Below are 18,205 nucleotides of genomic sequence, written 5' to 3'. Positions count from 1 at the left end.
ACCTTTGCCTCTCTAACTGGCAGCAAATGTGCAATCCCCCACACACAACACTAACTTGTTTCTAGACTGCTCAACCTTCAAGAGCATAGAAACCAGCTCACCAAATGTGAGGGCATTTAGGTTATGCTTCATATGAGCCTGATTGTAGAGGCAAGACTCTGATAAGTGTCAGGTAAAGCATTAAGGACAGTGGGTACCAATGAACAGTCGGCATATTGCTCCCTGAAGTCCTTGATCTTTGTAAGGAACTCATCCATAGAGGCTCCTGTCTGCATGTGTAAGGACTCAAGCTGCTTGTGTAGATATGTAACATGTGCTTCATTGCGCACACGACATAGACCTATAGGTGCATCCCATGCCTCAGCAGTTTTGCATCACCGAAATTCGAATGTGAGGATAAGTCCCCTTTAAACGGACATTGCAATCAATGCATGTGCATCCGCATCCATGCCATCCCAAAAAGCTAGCCCTACTATTGGAGGTGTCACAAGAGTTGCTGTTACAGCAAATGCAGCATCTCCCTTCGAGGTACTAGCTGTTTTGGGCTGAGTTGTTGGCGAGACAGGGCATGTCGGATCACCAATATATATACTCCACAAGCCCTCGGCAACCACAGTATGACACATCATGTATGACCACAAGGATAGTTGGTGCATCCAACTTATTCTCTGGTGCAAGCATACCAAACACATCATCCATCTAACTACAAGAGTATGCAACTGAACCCCAAATCTGGCTGAATCCAATGACTGCACAATGTATCTAAGTGCAAATGTCTTACTTCCCAGTAAAATTGAACGGCAATGCCTACAAATAACAATCCCTGGCAACAAACGAGATTGTACTACAAAAACAAGATTCTATAAACCCTTGAGAGAGCAACTAAAGCTGTAAATTAGAACCCAAATTGAACAAGAATGAGCAGCGGCACACTATCAGTTAACTATGTAGAGGCTTGCAAGTACGGCTTGTACAGCTGGTACAGCCTATAAAAGTTCGTACAATGCAACATATTGTTTGGTGCAAGATCGGCGCTGCTTTTTGCCTGGAATAGGAGCTATCACGGGGGCGTGAAATTCTAAGTACTTTAATGTACTATAAGACTGTGACAACTTTGGTTTTAAAAGTCCAAGCGTGGGCTTGATAATGTGTAATTAAACGCAGCATGGTACCTAGCACATAAGCATAATTAATCCCTAGGCCCAAAGGCATTCCAACGAATTAAAAGAGTGGTTGTTGGAAAATGATGACGTGGCATTTTTAATGGGCCCCTAGAGGGCCATGTACCTTCAATGGCCCCCCTAGAGTTCCACATGGCTCTAGTGCCTTCTACATGCTCCTTTGCCATTCCTGGACCTTCTAAACTTCACATGTGTGGTTTTCTCTCTCATCTTCTCCCTTTGTTGAGATTTTGGATTGGTTTTTCAGCCTCTTGAACTGAATTCCATTATTCTTCATAACTCCTCACCCGTTTGGATTCCTCGACTTTCGTTTGGCCCGATGGCTTCCCCTCTGTCTCCTCTTCGCAGTGATATGCTTTTCCCTTCGTGCGTTTGGTAGAATAGGCAGAGTTGAGCACTTCCTTTGCTGGTCGAATTTGCAAAAGTGGCTTTTTCTGGACCTTTTTGCTTCTACAGCCTCCTAGGCCTCTCCTCTTGCAAAGCTACAGCTTTCTGTTGAATTTCGAATGGTCCCACGCACTCGTTGACTGGTTTTTCTCAATTTTGGAGGACTTTACGGCGATGAAACTTCTCCAAAACCTTCTCAATGCATTCCTCTCTGAAGCACGCTTCTTTTGAGCCCAAGAACTCCCACTTCTTTGCAACAGAAGTGCTTCTTTTCGCATTTTTCCGTGGAATTCTTGCTGGTCGGCTCTTATAAATGCTCTTTCTTCATGCCTTTTTAGGGCTTGGTGAGTTGTGATTTTGCTGCTGCAATTTATTTTTGCCATAAGCTATTCGTTGGCCTCGTGTGCCGCCTCTTTCTTGGTTCACAGGTGCCTAGGCAGTGCTACATGAGTCATTCTTTGGTTGGGTACTTTGCTCATTTTATTTTGAAGCTTTGAAAAGCTTCATGAATGCCATCTGGAAACCACTCAAAGAGAGTGCAGCTGGGGTGCAATGTGATTGCATCTGAATAACCAATGGAATTGCACTCGGAAAATAGAATGCCTTTGGATTGAGCATATGGGTTAAGTGCACTTATGTGATGGTATTCTATGCTTGAAAGCCTTGCGAAGGCTCAATGAATTGGGGCTGCGTGCTCAGTTGCAGGGAAGGTCTCCCAGATGCAACTTGTAATCATTTCATTGTGAAATATAGAGAAATACCGAAAGGGGACGCCACGATGTTTGGGGCCAATCGTTGTTGAGCAGGGGCATTCTAGCCTCCATCCCTTTTTCAGTGGTTCTGTTTGTGAACAAATGGGTAAATGCCAAATGGTGATCATGAAATGGTTAATGGTTGTGATATATGCTTTGTGAGCTGTAAATAAGTGCTGAAGTGATTAAAGGTTTAGTTCCACTGCCCTCTGAGTGATTAAAGGCCGGTTTCATTGGTTCCATTGCCGGGATACCACACACTCTTCCACAAGAGGTGGGCCTCAGTATCTTTGCTGCACTTCTTGACAGCTGAATATAAAACCCAAAGAGCCAGTATTAATGAAGCAAGAGACCCACAAAATTAACAAAGGTTTTAGCTCTCCTTTTCATTTTCTAAAAATATTGGGAGCTTTTCAAATTACTAATATGGTGTTACTTGTATGATGGACAATCGGAGCAGGAAAACTCTACCATCCTGGATATGTTTAAATGCTATGTCTCAGACCACAAAAGCAAATGGAAGCATTATTTGCCTTTGCTGGAATATGCTTATAATAATACGGTGCACACATCCACAGGTAAAGCACCTTTTGAAATAGTGCAAGTCTTCAAGTATGATGATGGAAGTCTTCAGGTAAAGCACCTGTTGAAATAGTGGAAGTCTTCAAGTATGCACACATCCACGAGTAAAGCACCTTCTGAAATAGTGAAATAGTTTCTACAACATGTCTTCAAGTATCATGGGATGCCTGAAGTGATAGAGATGCGAGGATGACCAGCCACTTTGGAGAGGGCTATTTGAAAATATGGACACTACGCTGAATTTTTCGTTATCTTTTCACCCTCAGTTTGATGGACAATCGGAGCACCATCCTGGCTATGTTTAAATGCTATGTCTCAGACCACAAAAGCAAATGGGAGCATTATTTGCCTTTGCTGGAATATGCTTACAATAATACGGTGCACACATCCACAGGTAAAGCACCTTCTGAAATTTGTGGAAGGTGCCTGGAAGATACCTCCCATTTTGCATACAAAAGAGAAAATCTTCGAAGCTGATCGTTTTGTGGAAAGCCTTGAAGAGGCTTGTGCCTTGCAAAGAAGTCAGGACAAGCAGAAAAGAGCAGCAGATAAGCACCGCAGGGAATTGGTATTCACAGAAGGTGATTGGGTTTTGCTGCGTTTTCAGAAGGCAAGGCTGAAAAATAAAAAAGGCAAGGAAAGGTTGTACACAAAGCTGAACATGTGTTACTATAGTCCTTTCCAGTTTTCTGAAAAGATAAACGAGGTAGCTTACAGGCTGAAGTTGCCTCCGCATTGGAAGATACATAATGCCTTTCATGTGAGGTTGTTAAAGCAATATCATGGAGATGTTCCCGAGGATTTACCTGATGAGGTACAGCCTGAAGTGGAAGAACAGGATGAACTTCTGGTCCCAGAGCAGATTCTGGCACAGAGAGATAGAAAGCTCAAGGGTAAAGTTATCCGTCGCTACTTGGTAAAATTTCAAAATTACCCATCACTCGATGCGAAATGGATGGAGGAAGGTGAACTGGCAGATTCACCTAGGATATTACAGCTTTACCTTGATGCTTTCCAGTTAGAGCCGACTGCGGTCCGGGCTCCTACAAGTAGTTCAGCAGAGCGAGCGTCTGGAGCATTACCTAGTGTTCGAGAGGGAGGTAGCACGGGCTTATCGTGATTTCATGAGGTCGCTTGATGACACTAAATGTTTCATCCGAGATACTGAGCTGACAGTATTTCTGTTGTGAAACTTCATGATATTGATGCATCTTGACTATTGATCGCCGAGGATCACATAGATTTTGAGCAGTGTATATGGATGGATGCATGCCTCTCCTAGCCATATTTTCACTGTCTCTGTATACTATAGCTGCAGCTTTCTTATATACTCTTTCATGGTATATTTCATGCTCGCTCCTGTGTTTTGTGTCACGGGGGCGTGAAATTCTAAGTACTTTAATGTACTACAAGACTATGACAACTTTGGTTTTAAAAGTCCAAGCGTGGGTTTAATAATGTGTAATTAAACGCGGCATGGTATAGAGAAACGATAGGGTTTGCAGTAGAGCGATAAAAAATAGACGATACTCAGACACAACTGAAGAACGGAACTCAGAAAACATAGTGCCTGTTGGTAATATGAAAAACTGAATACAAAAACCTCAAGCCGTTGTGTCTCACGGACCGTGGCTGAGATGAATCAGAAAGATGATTCCATGTAGAGAAACGGTAGAAAAGATAGCAGCAGAGGGAGTGAAACGCAGTCCTCCGTGTAGCTCGATGATGACGAAGATGATGAAGGGCTGGAGCTGCCCTAGGAAATGGCTGAAAACAGCATGCTCTCAGGAAGGAACCTTCAGGCTATCTGGAATAGCAACATGATGAAGAAAAGGAGCTCATCTGGCTATAGATTTGGAGGTGTATGCGCAGCAGAGGATGAGGAGATGTGGAAGCTTGTCGGCAACAGTCTGGAGGTAGGAGAGGATGGCAGCAGATGAAGAGGAGAAGTAGAAGCTCGTCGGCAACCACTCAGGAGCAGATCTGGAGCAGCAGCTGGAGGTCCAGGGCTAGATCTGGAGGAGAGGAATAAAGAGACAGAGGAGTTGGGGCAAAACTGGAGCAGAGGAGGCAGAGAATGAGTTGGAGGCTTAATAGCCAGCTCTGGAGCAGGAGGGGCTGCAGCAAAGGATGGAGGTGGTGAGGAGCAGCTGTAGGTCCAGTCACTAAGAGTGAGGGGGTAGGGAGTGTTTTATAGGCCTGACCCAGGAGGTCGGCCAGCTGGTCGGCCAGCTCCAGGTCGGCCAGTTCTAGTCGGCCAATTCTGGTCGGCCAGTAATGGTCAGCCAGTTCTGGTCGGCCGGTAATGGTCGTCCACTTTTGGCCTTTCTGGCCACTTGTTTGGCCCTGTTGGCTGTCCTTTTGGCTGCACTGATTGGTGCCTTTTGTGCCTTTGGCTGGCCTTAATGCCCCTAAAATAGGGATTGCTGATAGCTGGTATGTTTGCCCCTAAAGTGGGGATTGTAGTTGCTTAACACCCCCTCTCAATTGCCAATTTGGAGGGGCAGACATTGTGTGCTTGGAGCTTCGTGTAGAGATGTCGACCGTGGTGGTGGCTATCCCTGTGAAATGCCCAAGAGATGCAATGCAAAAATGCCAGAGAAGGTCACAAGAGGAGTGCCCTTGCAAGGGAATTGTTCACTTCCTCAAGTGTCTAAGTTACACGTATGATCAGCAGAAATAAGAACACTGTGAAGCTCGAGAGAATAAGCCACCCCCTCTCACCGCCCGAAAGGTGGAGGAAAAACAAAGGTAAAGAACAAATATGTCGTAGCAGCACTGATAATCCAGAGATGATGAGATTCCGCCAAAGGAAGAGGTCATAGCTGAACAGTGAGCCACTGTGTGCCCGATCTTGGACCTCGGGAGAGAGGAGTCTATCCCCGCCTCCATGCATGTAGAAGATTCGAAACAATAGTCATCAAGACACATCTGAACAGAAAGAGTCCCGCCTAGGGAGAACTTGTAGATCCTGGAAGTCGATGCCGATGGAGATCTGGTAGAGGTGAAGGATCGTGACCTCCTTGTTCGAAGGAATGGGGAGTGTCAAGCCTGAAACCGAAAAGGGAGGGAGGGATGGGAGTAGAAGATGGGAGGTTAGAAAGGGAGGGAGGGATGGGAGTAGAAGATGGAGGTAAGAAAGGGAGGGAGGGATCGGAGTAGAAGATGGAGTTCTCTCCCGTAGTGCGCAGCAGAATGAAGAGGAAACTGATATGTTCATAGGAGTGATGCTCCCCGTACCTATGGCCTCCATGAAGAAGCAGGATCTTTAGATCACCAGAGATATGGGGTCTTTAGATCACCATGGCTCTAATACCATATAGAGAAACGATAGGGTTTGCAGTGGAGCGATAAAAAATAGACGATACTTAGACACAACTGAAGAACGGAACTCAAAAAACATAGTGCCTGTCGGTAATATGAAAAACTGAATACAAGAACCTCAAGCCGTTGTGTCTCAAGGACCGTGGCTGAGGTGAATCAGAAAGATGATTCCATGTAGAGAAACGGTAGAAAAGATAGCAGCAGAGGGAGCGAAACGCAGTCCTCCGTGTAGCTCGATGATGACAAAGATGATGAAGGGCTGGAGCTGCCCTAGGAAATGGCTGAAAACAGCATGCTCTCAGGAAGGAACCTTCAGGCTATCTGGAAGAGCAACATGATGAAGAAAAGCAGCTCATCTGGCTGTAGATTTGGAGGTGTATGCGCAGCAGAGGATGAGGAGGTGGAAGCTTGTCGGCAGCAGTCTGGAGGTAGGAGAGGATGGCAGCAGATGAAGAGGAGAAGTGGAAGCTCGTCGGCAACCACTCAGGAGTAGATCTAGAGCAGCAGCTGGAGGTCCAGGGCTAGATCTGGAGCAGAGGAATAAATAGACAGAGGAGTTGGGGCAGAACTGGAGCAGAGGAGGCAGAGAATGAGTTGGAGGCTTAATAGCCAGTTCTGGAGCAAGAGGGGCTGCAGCAAAGGATGGAGGCGGTGAGGAGCAGCTGCAGGTCCAATCACTGAGAGTGAGGGGGTAGGGAGTGTTTTATAGGCCTGACCCAGGAGGTCGGCCAGCTTCAGGTCAGCCAGTTCTGGTTGGCCAGTAATGGTCGGCCAATTCTGGCCTTTCTGGCCACTTGTTTGGCCCTGCTGGCTGTCCTTTTGGCTGCCTTGTTTGGTGCCTTTTGTGCCTTTGGTTGGCCTTAATGCCCCTAAAATAGGGATTGCTGATAGCTGGTATGTTTGCCCCTAAAGTGGGGATTGTAGTTGCTTAACACATGGTGTCTAGCACACAAGCGTAATTAATCCCTAGGCCCAAAGACATTCTAAGAAATTAAAAGAGTTGTTGTTGGAAAATGATGATGTGGCATTTTTAATGGGCCCCCTAGAGGGCCATGTACCTTCAATGGCCTCCCTAGAGTTCCATATGGCTCTAGTGCCTTCTACATGCTCCTTTGCCATTCCTGGACCTTCTAAACTTCTCACGTGTGGTTTTTTCTCTCATCTTCTCCCTTTGTTGAGATTTTGGACTGGTTTTTCACCCTCCTTCCACTGAATTCCGTTTTTCTTCATAACTCCTCACTCGTTTGGATTCCTCGACTTTCATTTACCCCGATGGCTTCCCCTCTACCTCCCCTTCGCAGTGATATGCTTTTCCCTTTGTGCGTTTGGTAGAACGGGCAGAGCTGAGCACTTCTTTTGCTGGTCGAATTTACAAAAGTGGCTTTTTCTGGACCTTTTTGCTTCTACAGCCTCCTGGGCCTCTCCTCTTGCAAAGCTACAGCTTTCTGTTGAATTTCGAGTGGTCCCAAGCGCTGGTTGACTGGTTTTTCTCAGTTTTGGAGGACTTTATGGCGATGAAACTTCTCCAAAACCTTCTCAATGCATTCCTCTCTAAAGCACGCTTCTTTTGAGCCCAAGAACTCCACTTCTTCGCGACACAAGTGCTTCTTTTCGCATTTTTCAGTGGAATTCTTGTTGGTCGGGTCTTATAAATGCTCTTTCTTCATGCCTTTGCACTCCTCTTTGGCTGAGAATGCAATTGGGCATTGGCTACTATGTGCTCTTGGCGATTGAGGACTTAATTCGAGTTTTCAGGGCTTGGTGAGTTGTGATTTTGCTGCTGCAATTTATTTTTACCATAAGCTATTGGTTGGCCTCGTGTGCCACCCTGTCTTGGTTCACAGGTGCCCAAACAGTGCTACATGAGTCATTCTTTGGTTGGGTACTTTGCTGATTTTATTTTGGAGCTTTGAAAAGCTTCATAAATGCCATCTGGAAACCACTCAAAGAGAGTGCAACTGGGGTGCAGTGTGATTGCATCTGGACAGCCAATGGAATTGCACTCGGAAAAGAGAATGCCTTTGGATTGAGCCTATGGGTTAAGTGCACTTATGTGATGGTGTTCTATGCTTGAAAGCCTTGCGAAGGCTCAATGAATTAAGGCTGCGTGCTCAGTTGCAGGGAAGGTCTCCCAGATGCAACTTGTAATCATTTCACTGTGAAATATAAAGAAATACCGAAAGGGGGGCCACGGTGTTTGGGGCCAATCGGGTGCACTTGTCTATGTTTGTTGAGCAGGGGCATTCTAGCCTCCATCCCTTTTTCAGTGGTTTTGTTTGTGAACAAATGGGTAAATGCCAAATGGTGATCATGCAATGGTTAATGGTTGTGATATATGCTTTGTGAGCTGTAAATAAGTGCTGAAGTGATTAAAGGTTTAGTTCCACTACCCTTTGAGTGATTAAAGGCCGGTTTCATGGAGGCTGGAGCACAACAGCCTGAGCAATGCAGCCTCACTAGCTGGAGCACACGAAACTGTTTGCTGGCAGCAGCTCAACGAATCAAATGGCCCTCTAGAACTTCTTACTGCTCGATGCACAACATGTATGTGCTCACAAACAAAATGAATAGCAAGAAGCGCAAGACATGGGCACACAAAGGTGGAAGGCAGCACTGAGCAAAAAAAGTGAGTAGCGATGGCAAAGCTGAGTGAAGCAATGTTAAGTAGAAGGGTGCCGACATAACAAAGGCAGAGCAAGGCAGTGTTGATGGATCTACAAGGTGACACATCTAGTCTTTGAAGAGTGTTATCTTTCAGCCTTTGATGTTGTAAAAACTAGGCAATCCATAATGCAATTCCTGACTTGACTGACTCTTACCTTTTTGTTTCCATATACATCAAATCACCAATAAAGTGGTAATGAGCATTCCATGGAGGCAATTTGCCCATTTTTTGATCCGCGTTCAATAGAGTGTCATGCATACGACACTTTTCTTTATACAAGAGAGCAATGAAGCTTTTGTGCCAGACTTTAAAAGCCTTACATAGCAGCCTCTACCTTGCAATTTACTAAAATTAATGATCCTCAGTGGTCACACTCTCACAATAAAAGTGTAGAGTGCTCTTCTAATATTTTGTAAAATGGATGGAGATTTGAACACATAAGTTCATAAAGTAGAAGCTGACAACATTTAATACAAAAAATGAAACTTTTGAACAAAATATAAAGACTAATATCCACACACATACTTAAGCTGACGGTATGGATATTTTGAATTATGCATGCTTTAATATGATACGCACACTTTATTTCTCATCCTTTTTAGCTTGCAGAGGAGATATGATATGAAGAAGCACCTTCAAAATGGAATCGAACTCCAAATTGTAACTACCTATAGAGGCAACTCAACTTCAGTGCCATTGAAATTGTGCTATAAACTACATGTTAGACCCATCATAGTATTGAGATACCCCTTGGAAGAGGGGACAAATGTTTTGTTTTGTTTTGAGAGCCAGCTTTGCTGTGTGAGGGACTTACACCACCAAACATCTCATGGAGAACTCTTTCCTCCCACCTTATTTATTCGATGCCACCTCAAGTGTGGACCCTCCGTATTAAGTCGAAACTTAGAGAGCAGAAAAGATGCCAGGACCCTGACGGACCCAGGCACAGGACTTGCCTTCGACCCCCCAGGCCTCCAGCTCACCACACTAAAACTCCATAAACTGGCAGGTGCTCAATCTAGAGCTGCCATACCCATACCGGGTGTCAGCTCAAGTACTCATGAATGCATGTACATGCATCTATCTATATGTATCTACATACATACATACACAAGGAGTGTAAAAGCATACATGCATTACATATTTCATAGTTTAGATCTATTTATATAGGGATGGTGTAAGCATGCTTTTGCAGTCTCTATGGACACGTGCACAAAAACATCCATCTATGTAAATGATTGCTTTCTTGCTTTGGATTTGTGAAAGGTTGTGGATGGTACAAAGACGGAACCTGAGGCAATGCTTGCAAAAACCAGTAGTAGGCACATACATCATCCGCCTCTCAGTGTTTACATTATATACCTGAAGCCTCCCAAAACAGACTATACCCTAAATAATCACAATGGGTTTTCAAGAAAGTATCGTCATCTATAGAATTCACCTTCCAACAGACATTCCATTTTGTGGATGGTGCAAAGACAAAACCTGAAATAGTGCTTCCAAAAAGCAGTAGTAGTGTTTTAAGTCATATACCTGAAGCCTCCCAAAACAAAACATACTCCGAACAATATCACAATGCCTTAATAATGTAACTCAAACAATTAAAATTTCTCCAAGCAAAAAATATGATGGCTTCAAAAAAACATCATCATCTAGAGTTTGCATTGTAACAGACGTTCCACTTTGAAATAAGGTTACAAATAGAAAGGGTACATGTGCGTTGTGAACCTGAGATTTGCAAATACCTGTTTCATTGCAACAGAACAGTACAACTTCCAAAAGTAAAACTCAAGCCAATGAGACACTCTCGTACGCAACAATACATCTACAGTGCAGACAAGAGTCACAAACCTGACAGTGGTCTCCTGTCAAGGGTTGATTTGAACGTATGATTTGATGCAAATCTGTGTCCATGAGCTCATAAACAATGTAGACATCATTGAAATCCTCCCTCCTGGGTGGACGAATAATATCTCTAATGGCAACAATCTGCATAGGACAAGAAAACACGTCTTCTTTTTAAATACTCAAATGATGGAAATTAGTAAATATTACCAACAAATAGAACATAAATCAAGCAAGATAAGCGGAAAGGGAGAGAAAGAAGAGTGAATGGGAAGGAAAAGAAAGAGGGGGACTGGAAACAAGAAGTAGGGTGAGAAGGACAAAAGGGAAACGCCAGGCATCCACAATTCTAGAGGTCGCTATGCATTCTGAAACACCCAGATACAGTCCACATTAGGGCAACGCCCTTAATATAATTTTCCTGCTCACTGTTGTTGCATCTGGGCTCCCACTGCTACGCAAACCCAGACCGTGAGGTCCAAAAAGACCTCTTTCTAGTATCTACTGCTAATCCACTTGGATCTTTCTTCCCTTTAAGCAGGCTGTGAAATTTTACGTGGAGATTATTGTCCACGAACCCACACCAAATAGCTCTACATCCTACACGGGATGTGGACACATACATGTAAATATAAATCACACTCAGACCTGCAATAGACTGCAATACATGGCAACAAATGACTCATTAAGAACGTCCAAACAAAGGAGCGAAATGTATTACTGTCATTATTTCAAGTTTTTTAGCTGTTATGGAGCATTGGAGTATATCATTTGAGGATGCTAATGAGTTGATTGGGGGGAGAAGAGATGAAGAGAGAGAGAGAGAGAGAGGGATAGAGTACTCACACAAGCAAAACTAAAATAGAAAGTAGTTAATCAAGGCATGGGTGTCCAAAATCTATTGGGAGGACACTTTTTTGCAAAAGTCTCAGTAGAGCGCTGCCTTGCAAACAGAGTGGTAAAAAGCACACTCACAACCCACACTACATGGATAGCAGGGTGCTGCCCACTAGTGCTGGAACTGAGGCTACAAATGTTGCCTTACCCGCCTCAAAACTAGCAAACCGGATGCCAAGATAGCAATGCACCCCATCCATATCTAAGATGGCAAATGATTTCTGCAAATCAGCCTTGAAAGCTGCAATTTGCTGAGTACCTAATAAGCATGTCAACCACGCTGCCATCAGCTTTCCACTTTAACTTGTAGACCCACTTAGTGCCTATGGCACGCTTGCCTGGAGGTAAGCCTGTGAGTAGATGGTGAGTGAGAGAGAGCAAGAGAGAGTGAGAGCTGGAAGCTTGGAAGCTGAAAGGTGAGTTGCAATAGAAGAGTGTGAGAGTACAACTCAATGAGAGAAAGATAAGGTTTTGTCCTAGTGACAAAACCTTAGTAGTCACTAACCATAGTTAGTGAACTAACTGCGGTTAGGGAAAAAAACCTCTTAAAGAGGGAAAAGTGCCCCTAACTAGCTTATTATATTACATTGGTCACTACTGAATTATATCTATAATTCTAACACCCCCCTGCAATGCCAATGTCATGTACAAGGCTGATCAATCACCAAACGGATATAAGTTCAGGGCACTGCAAAATGCCTCAAACTTTTCACGTGATAGTGCTTTGGTGAAAATATCTGCAACGTTGTCATGTGTGGACACAAAGATCATACTGATCTCTCCTGCATGCAACTTCTCTCTGACGTAGTGATAGTGAACCTCAATGTGCTTCGTGCGAGCATGAAACATTGGATTCTTTGCCACTGCAATAGCACTCTGACTATCAGTGAGAATTGGAGAAGGACCCTCCAAAGACAGATGAAGATCAGCAAATAGACGTCGCAGCCACACACATTCAACTGTTGCTGTGAAAGCTGCCCTGTACTCAGCTTCACATGATGAGGTAGCCACTGTAGATTGTTTCTTGCTCAGCCAGGAAATGCAAGATTTACCCAAAAAGAAACAACTGCCACTAGTGAACTGCCTAGTGTTATAATCAACAGCCCAATCTGAATCACTGTAGGCATGCATCTGCAAGTCACCCCACTTGGGAAATAGCAAGCCAAAAGACTTTGTGCCCTGCAAATAACGGAAGATGCGCTTAACTGCCTGCCAATGCATAGTTTTTGGGCTGTGCATGTACCTGCTCACCTGAGATACTGCAAACTGAATATCAGGTCTAGTGTTGCAGAGATATATGAGGCATCCAACAGCCTGACTGTAAAGTGTGGCATCAACTGATTCTCCTGCATCATGCATTGTGAGTTTCAGCCCCGGCTCCATGGGAGTGGCTATGGGCTTACACTCATGCATGTTAAATCTGTCCAAGAGTTTCTAAACATACTTGGACTGAGACATAACAGTGCCACGTCTCTCATGAGAGAACTGGATCCCCAAATAAAAGTGAAGCAGCCCCAAATCTGACATGTCAAAGTTGGTCTGCAAATCAGCTTTGAAATCTGTAATTTTTTCTTCATTGGACCCTGTGAGCAGTAAGTCATCGACATAAAGAAGAATGACTAAAATTTCCTCCCCATCCATCTTGATGTAGAGGGTGCTCTCAGTAGGACTATTGTGCAGCCCCTTGCTGGTCAAAAAGGCATGTATCTTGGCATACCATGCACGAGGGGCCTGTTTCAGCCCATATAAAGCTTTGTTGAGCCTGCATACTTGAAGTGCATTTGCTGTAATTTCAAAGCCCGGAGGTTGTTTGACATACACCTCTTCCAACAAGTCCCCATTTAAGAAGGCTGTTTTTATGTCCAACTGATGAACATTCCACCCAAAATGTGCAGCCATTGCAATAACTGATCGGATGGTGGTCATCCGGGATGTAGGAGCGAATGTCTCCTCATAATCTATGCCCTTTTTTTGAGCATAGCCTTTAGCAACCAGCCTTGCCTTATATCTGTCAATGGAGCCATCTGGCTTCCGTTTGACCTTGAAAACCCATCGTGTGCCAATGGCATGTTTACCCTGTGGCAAGTCTACAACATCCCAAGTCTAATTTTTTGCAATGGACTGCAACTCATCATGCATGGCATTCATCCAATGCACATTATCCTTTGCCTCTTCGAATGTGGGAGGCTCCTCCTCATCAAGGAGAGTACCTGCATATGCTGATTCCACTGAATTAGCACCTTCCATGTGCCTTGCTACACTGCGAGTCCTGCCAGATAACGGAGCATCAATTTTACTCTCCCTGAGAGTCTGTAACAGCCAGTTTGGGACTGTTTTTGCTGCATGTATGTCTGCAATTTCTTGCTGCACCACCTGTTCCACTGCCTGTGGAGGGGGCAAGACATCCTGTGGCGGAACTGAAGCATCTGGAGGTTGCTGTAAATTCTGATTTGCATCAGAAAAATCAGCGGGGGAACCCAAGGCAATGGGTAGCAACCCTTCAAAGACATCCTCTGAAGACGAAGGCATTTGAAATTCAGCCTGAGTGTGAGCTGAATTTTGAGAAATATCACATCTCTACTTACTATGATATTGCGTGTAGCAAGATTGTAGAGACGGTACCCCTTGCTTTCTGCACTGTATCCAACAAATATGCATTTGATGGCTTTATCTGACAACTTGTGCCTAAATTCAACTGGCACATGTGCATAAGCAAGGCATCCAAAGACTCGGAAGTGATCCACTGAAGGCTTCCTGTCATTCCAGACCTCATAAGGAGTTTTTGTTTTTAAAGCCTTAGTGGGAGCCCGATTCAAAATGTAATTGGCACACATCAAACCCTCTAGCCAGAATTTATGAGGCATGTGTTTGCTTTTCAGCATACATCTGTCCATCTCCATGAGGGTTCTATTTTTCCTCTCAGCTTTGCCATTTTGCTGAGGGGTCAGCCTGACTGTGAGCTGATGCACAATACCCTTGCCTTTCAGAAAAGCATCAAATTCTGCAGACAAGTATTCCCCACCTCTATCTGTGCGCAATGTCTGTATCTTGAGTCCGGTTTCATTTTCAACCATGGCTGAAAAGTGTTTAAACACCGTGAACACTTCAGATTTCTGTTTCAGCTCATAAACCCAAGTAAAATTGGAGTAATCATCAATAAATGTAACGAAGTAGAGATGACCACCCAACAATGGAGTCCTCATGGGACCACAGACATCACTGTGTATAAGCTGTAACTTGCGGACAGCTTTAACTGAACCATCCTTCTTGAAGGGGATTCTATGCATCTTGCCTAAAATGCACCCTTCACAGGCATGTGGAGGAGGTATCTCAAGAGGTGGCAATGCATCAACCATGGAAAACTTCTGAAGTGTCATCAAGCTGTTGTAATGCATGTGGCCATATCTGGCATGCCATAATTCTGCATTCTGCATGGCAGCTGTAGGGGTAGAAACTGCAAGAGCATGGGCTGCTCTTTTCTCAAAAATATCAAGCTGAAAAAGCCCACGCAGTAGAGTACCAGATAACCTTAAGGCATAGTCAGCTTCCCTGTCTCGGACAGCACATTTGTCATCCTCAAAAATGACCTGAAATCCCCCTCTGTTAAGAGTGGACACTGAAAGGAGATTTTTGGTTATGCCAGGCACATATAAGACATCTGAAAGTCTGAAAATTGAGCCATCAGTGGCAGTGAGCTCAACATCTCCTGTGCCACGTACTGAATATGATGAGTTGTTGGCACAAGTGACTTTCTTACCAACGGGAGGTGGATGCAAGGAAGTAAAAAGACACTTCCTAGAAGTGATGTGCTTGGATGCACCGCTGTCAAAATACCAAGTGTTCAGTGTTTCATTAACACTGAAAGCGGATGCATCTGTAGAAGAGTCATAACTGCAAGTCAAAAATGCATATGTATCATCACTGCAAGTGGCTGTACTATCCCGAGCATCTGGAACAGCCAGCCTAGAATCTGAAATGCAAGATAAAAAGGCATAATCCTGTCCAACGAAGTTGGCTGCAGCATCCCCACTGTCAGATGCATGAGGAGCTGAATCTGAAACAGCCATACCTGAGCTATTTTTCTTTTCTTTTGCAAGCCTTTTCCTGCATTCTACTATGTGATGACCTGGCTTTTTGCAGTAGTGACAAAAACCCTTCTTCTTGGGCTTGCATCATTTTTAGCCTTTTGGGAAGGCTGTCCTGACCCACTGGAAGGCTGATTTACTGATGTCTTTGCCTGTCCCTTTGTTTTTTATTTAAATTTTGAGAGCATGGCTTGTTCACCTGCACGTGAAGCCAAATTTTTCCTGGTCTGCTCTTCCTGAAGCAGAAGTCCTATCAACTCATGAAAAGTGAGAGGATTTGCACCCCCCCTCAATGATAAGTTCAGCGAGGTATGAAAGCTGAGATAAGACTCAGGAAGAGGATTCAGAGTGGTTGTAATCATCTCTGAATCAGGAATAATTTCATCTATGTTTAACAATTGCTCTCTGAGATCCTGTAGCTTTGTGAGGTGGACTGACATGGAGTCACCCTCTTCCATATGTGTGTTACTCAACTCTCTTTTCAAGAAAGATACCCTTGCATCATTCCGAGCTGCATACATGCTTTCCAAAATATCCCACGCTGCCCTGGAGGTCTTACACGACCGGATATGCAGAATGATAAATCTTTTCACTGAAAGAGAGATGCATGACAAAGCTAAGGCATCCCGTGAATCCCATCTCTTCTGCTCTGGAGTAGTGACTGTAGCTGCACCAACAACTTGTCCTGCAGCTGCACCCTGTGCACGACCTCTTCCACCTCCTTGCTGGGGAGGGGTAGCAGGTGCAATATCTGCTGGTCGGATCTCATCCCCATTGACATAATCCCATAAATTGCAAGAAATCAGAATATTGCGTACCATGAAACTCTAGAGGGAGTAGTTGGTACCATCCAACTTGTCTTCCTGTGAAAGACCACCGAACTGGAACTCATTCTGATTTTGATGGGCCATATCTGAGAAAAAGATTGAAGCAGATACAAAGCTGAATTCCCTTACTCGGAATGAAATGCACAACTCCCAAAAAACACAGCCAAGCACGGGCTGTAAATGCAACTTAGATTTCTGTACTTGCACTGTCAGAAATCTGTCCAAGCATCAAAAACTCTCCAAAATCTGCCAAAAGTGCTTCAAACACTCCAAGAAAAGCAGTATGAACTGCATACTCCAAAAATTGCTCTCCCAACACAAAAGCCCCAATTTGTGGCTTGAAATTGCAACCAGAAAGGGGAAAATTTACTAAAAGCCCCAAATCTGCAATTTCTGAACAAAAGCCCCAAATTTCAGACTAGATCTGCACATCTGTCTGCAAAAGCCCCAAATTTTTCTGCAAAATTACAATGTAATCACAAAATCCCCAAATTTCTTCAAGAAATTGTACTGCAGAACTGAAAGCCCCAAATTTCAGACAAAATCTGCAATTTTTACTCCAAGTGTAGCTCCGAAACTACACAGTGATTGAAATGTCTGCAACATACAAAATGCCCCAAATGTACTCCCAGAATACTGAGCCAAACAATGGCTGTCTGCAAAATTTGCCTGCCAAAGATCACCTGCTAGTTCTCTTCTACGAAAACAAGGGACTACCTGCTGTACGGAAGCAGATTCAGTACGGAAGCACTGTACTGAAAACAGTACGGAAGTGTTGTACGGTTGGTACGGCACTGTACGGATGGTACGACGAGCAGGTACGACGACAGGTACTGTACGGCGAGCAGGTACGTAGACATGTACTATACGGCAAAGTAGTACGCTGTACGAAAAAACAACCTGTACGAAAACAGGTACAGATACCTGTTGGACAGTATGTACGCGCAGGTGCGGTCAACTACGACGGAACTGTACGGTAGCTGTACGAAACTGTACGACTAACCGTACAGTCTGCCGACGATGTACGGCGAGCAAGTCTACACGACGTTGTACGGACGACAATGGAGTACGGAACTGTACGGGAGCAAAGCTGTACGGTGCTCTTTGGCGCAGATCGGTGAACAGGTAAGCAATACGGTGCAGTACGGTAGGATTCCGTACAGTCGTACGGACTGTACGGACGAGGTGTCGCAGTCTAGCTGGAGCTGAACGGGGAGGTTGGAGCTGAAGGGAGCAGGGAGCACGGAGCTCTTGAACCCGCTCTGATACCAAATGTGAGTAGATGGTGAGTGAGAGAGAGCAAGAGAGAGTGAGAGCTGGAAGCTTGGAAGCTTGGAAGCTGAAAGGTGAGTTGCAATAAAAGAGTGTGAGAGTACATCTCAATGAGAGAAAGATAAGGTTTTGTCCTAGTGACAAAACCTTAGTAGTCACTAACCATAGTTAGTGAACTAGCTGCGGTTAGGGGAAAAAACCTCTTAAAGAGGGAAAAGTGCCCCTAAATAGCTTATTATATTACATTGGTCACTGCTGAATTATATCTATAATTCTAACAAAGCCATGTTGGTAAACTGAAAGGAAAGAGTAGAGTGGACACAAATTCAGAATACTTGCATTATGGAATAAAGAAGAGTGAGATCCTTATGTAGGCACCTCTTACATG

At 44.4% G+C, this 18,205-nt stretch overlaps 1 protein-coding gene across 5 annotated transcripts in view; it reads right to left on the bottom strand.

The window, feature by feature from the left end:
* The window catches only part of LOC147882349 (mitogen-activated protein kinase 4b-like), a 56,534-nt gene that overhangs the window by 28,519 nt on the left and 9,810 nt on the right, over positions 1-18,205 (bottom strand). For all 5 annotated transcript variants that reach the window (XM_087400811.1, XM_087400814.1, XM_087400812.1 and 2 more), the window contains one exon: positions 10,743-10,880. In XM_087400811.1, the coding sequence (XP_087256937.1) occupies positions 10,743-10,880 (138 nt within the window). The remainder of the gene's footprint in view (positions 1-10,742; positions 10,881-18,205) is intronic.

Source organism: Dipteris shenzhenensis, chromosome 29, assembly GCF_047967505.1.
Source record: "Dipteris shenzhenensis isolate YYH24624 ecotype China chromosome 29, Dip_SZ_1.0, whole genome shotgun sequence".
Taxonomy (NCBI): Eukaryota; Viridiplantae; Streptophyta; class Polypodiopsida; order Gleicheniales; family Dipteridaceae; genus Dipteris; species Dipteris shenzhenensis.
This window is presented reverse-complemented; position numbering and strand designations above follow the sequence as displayed.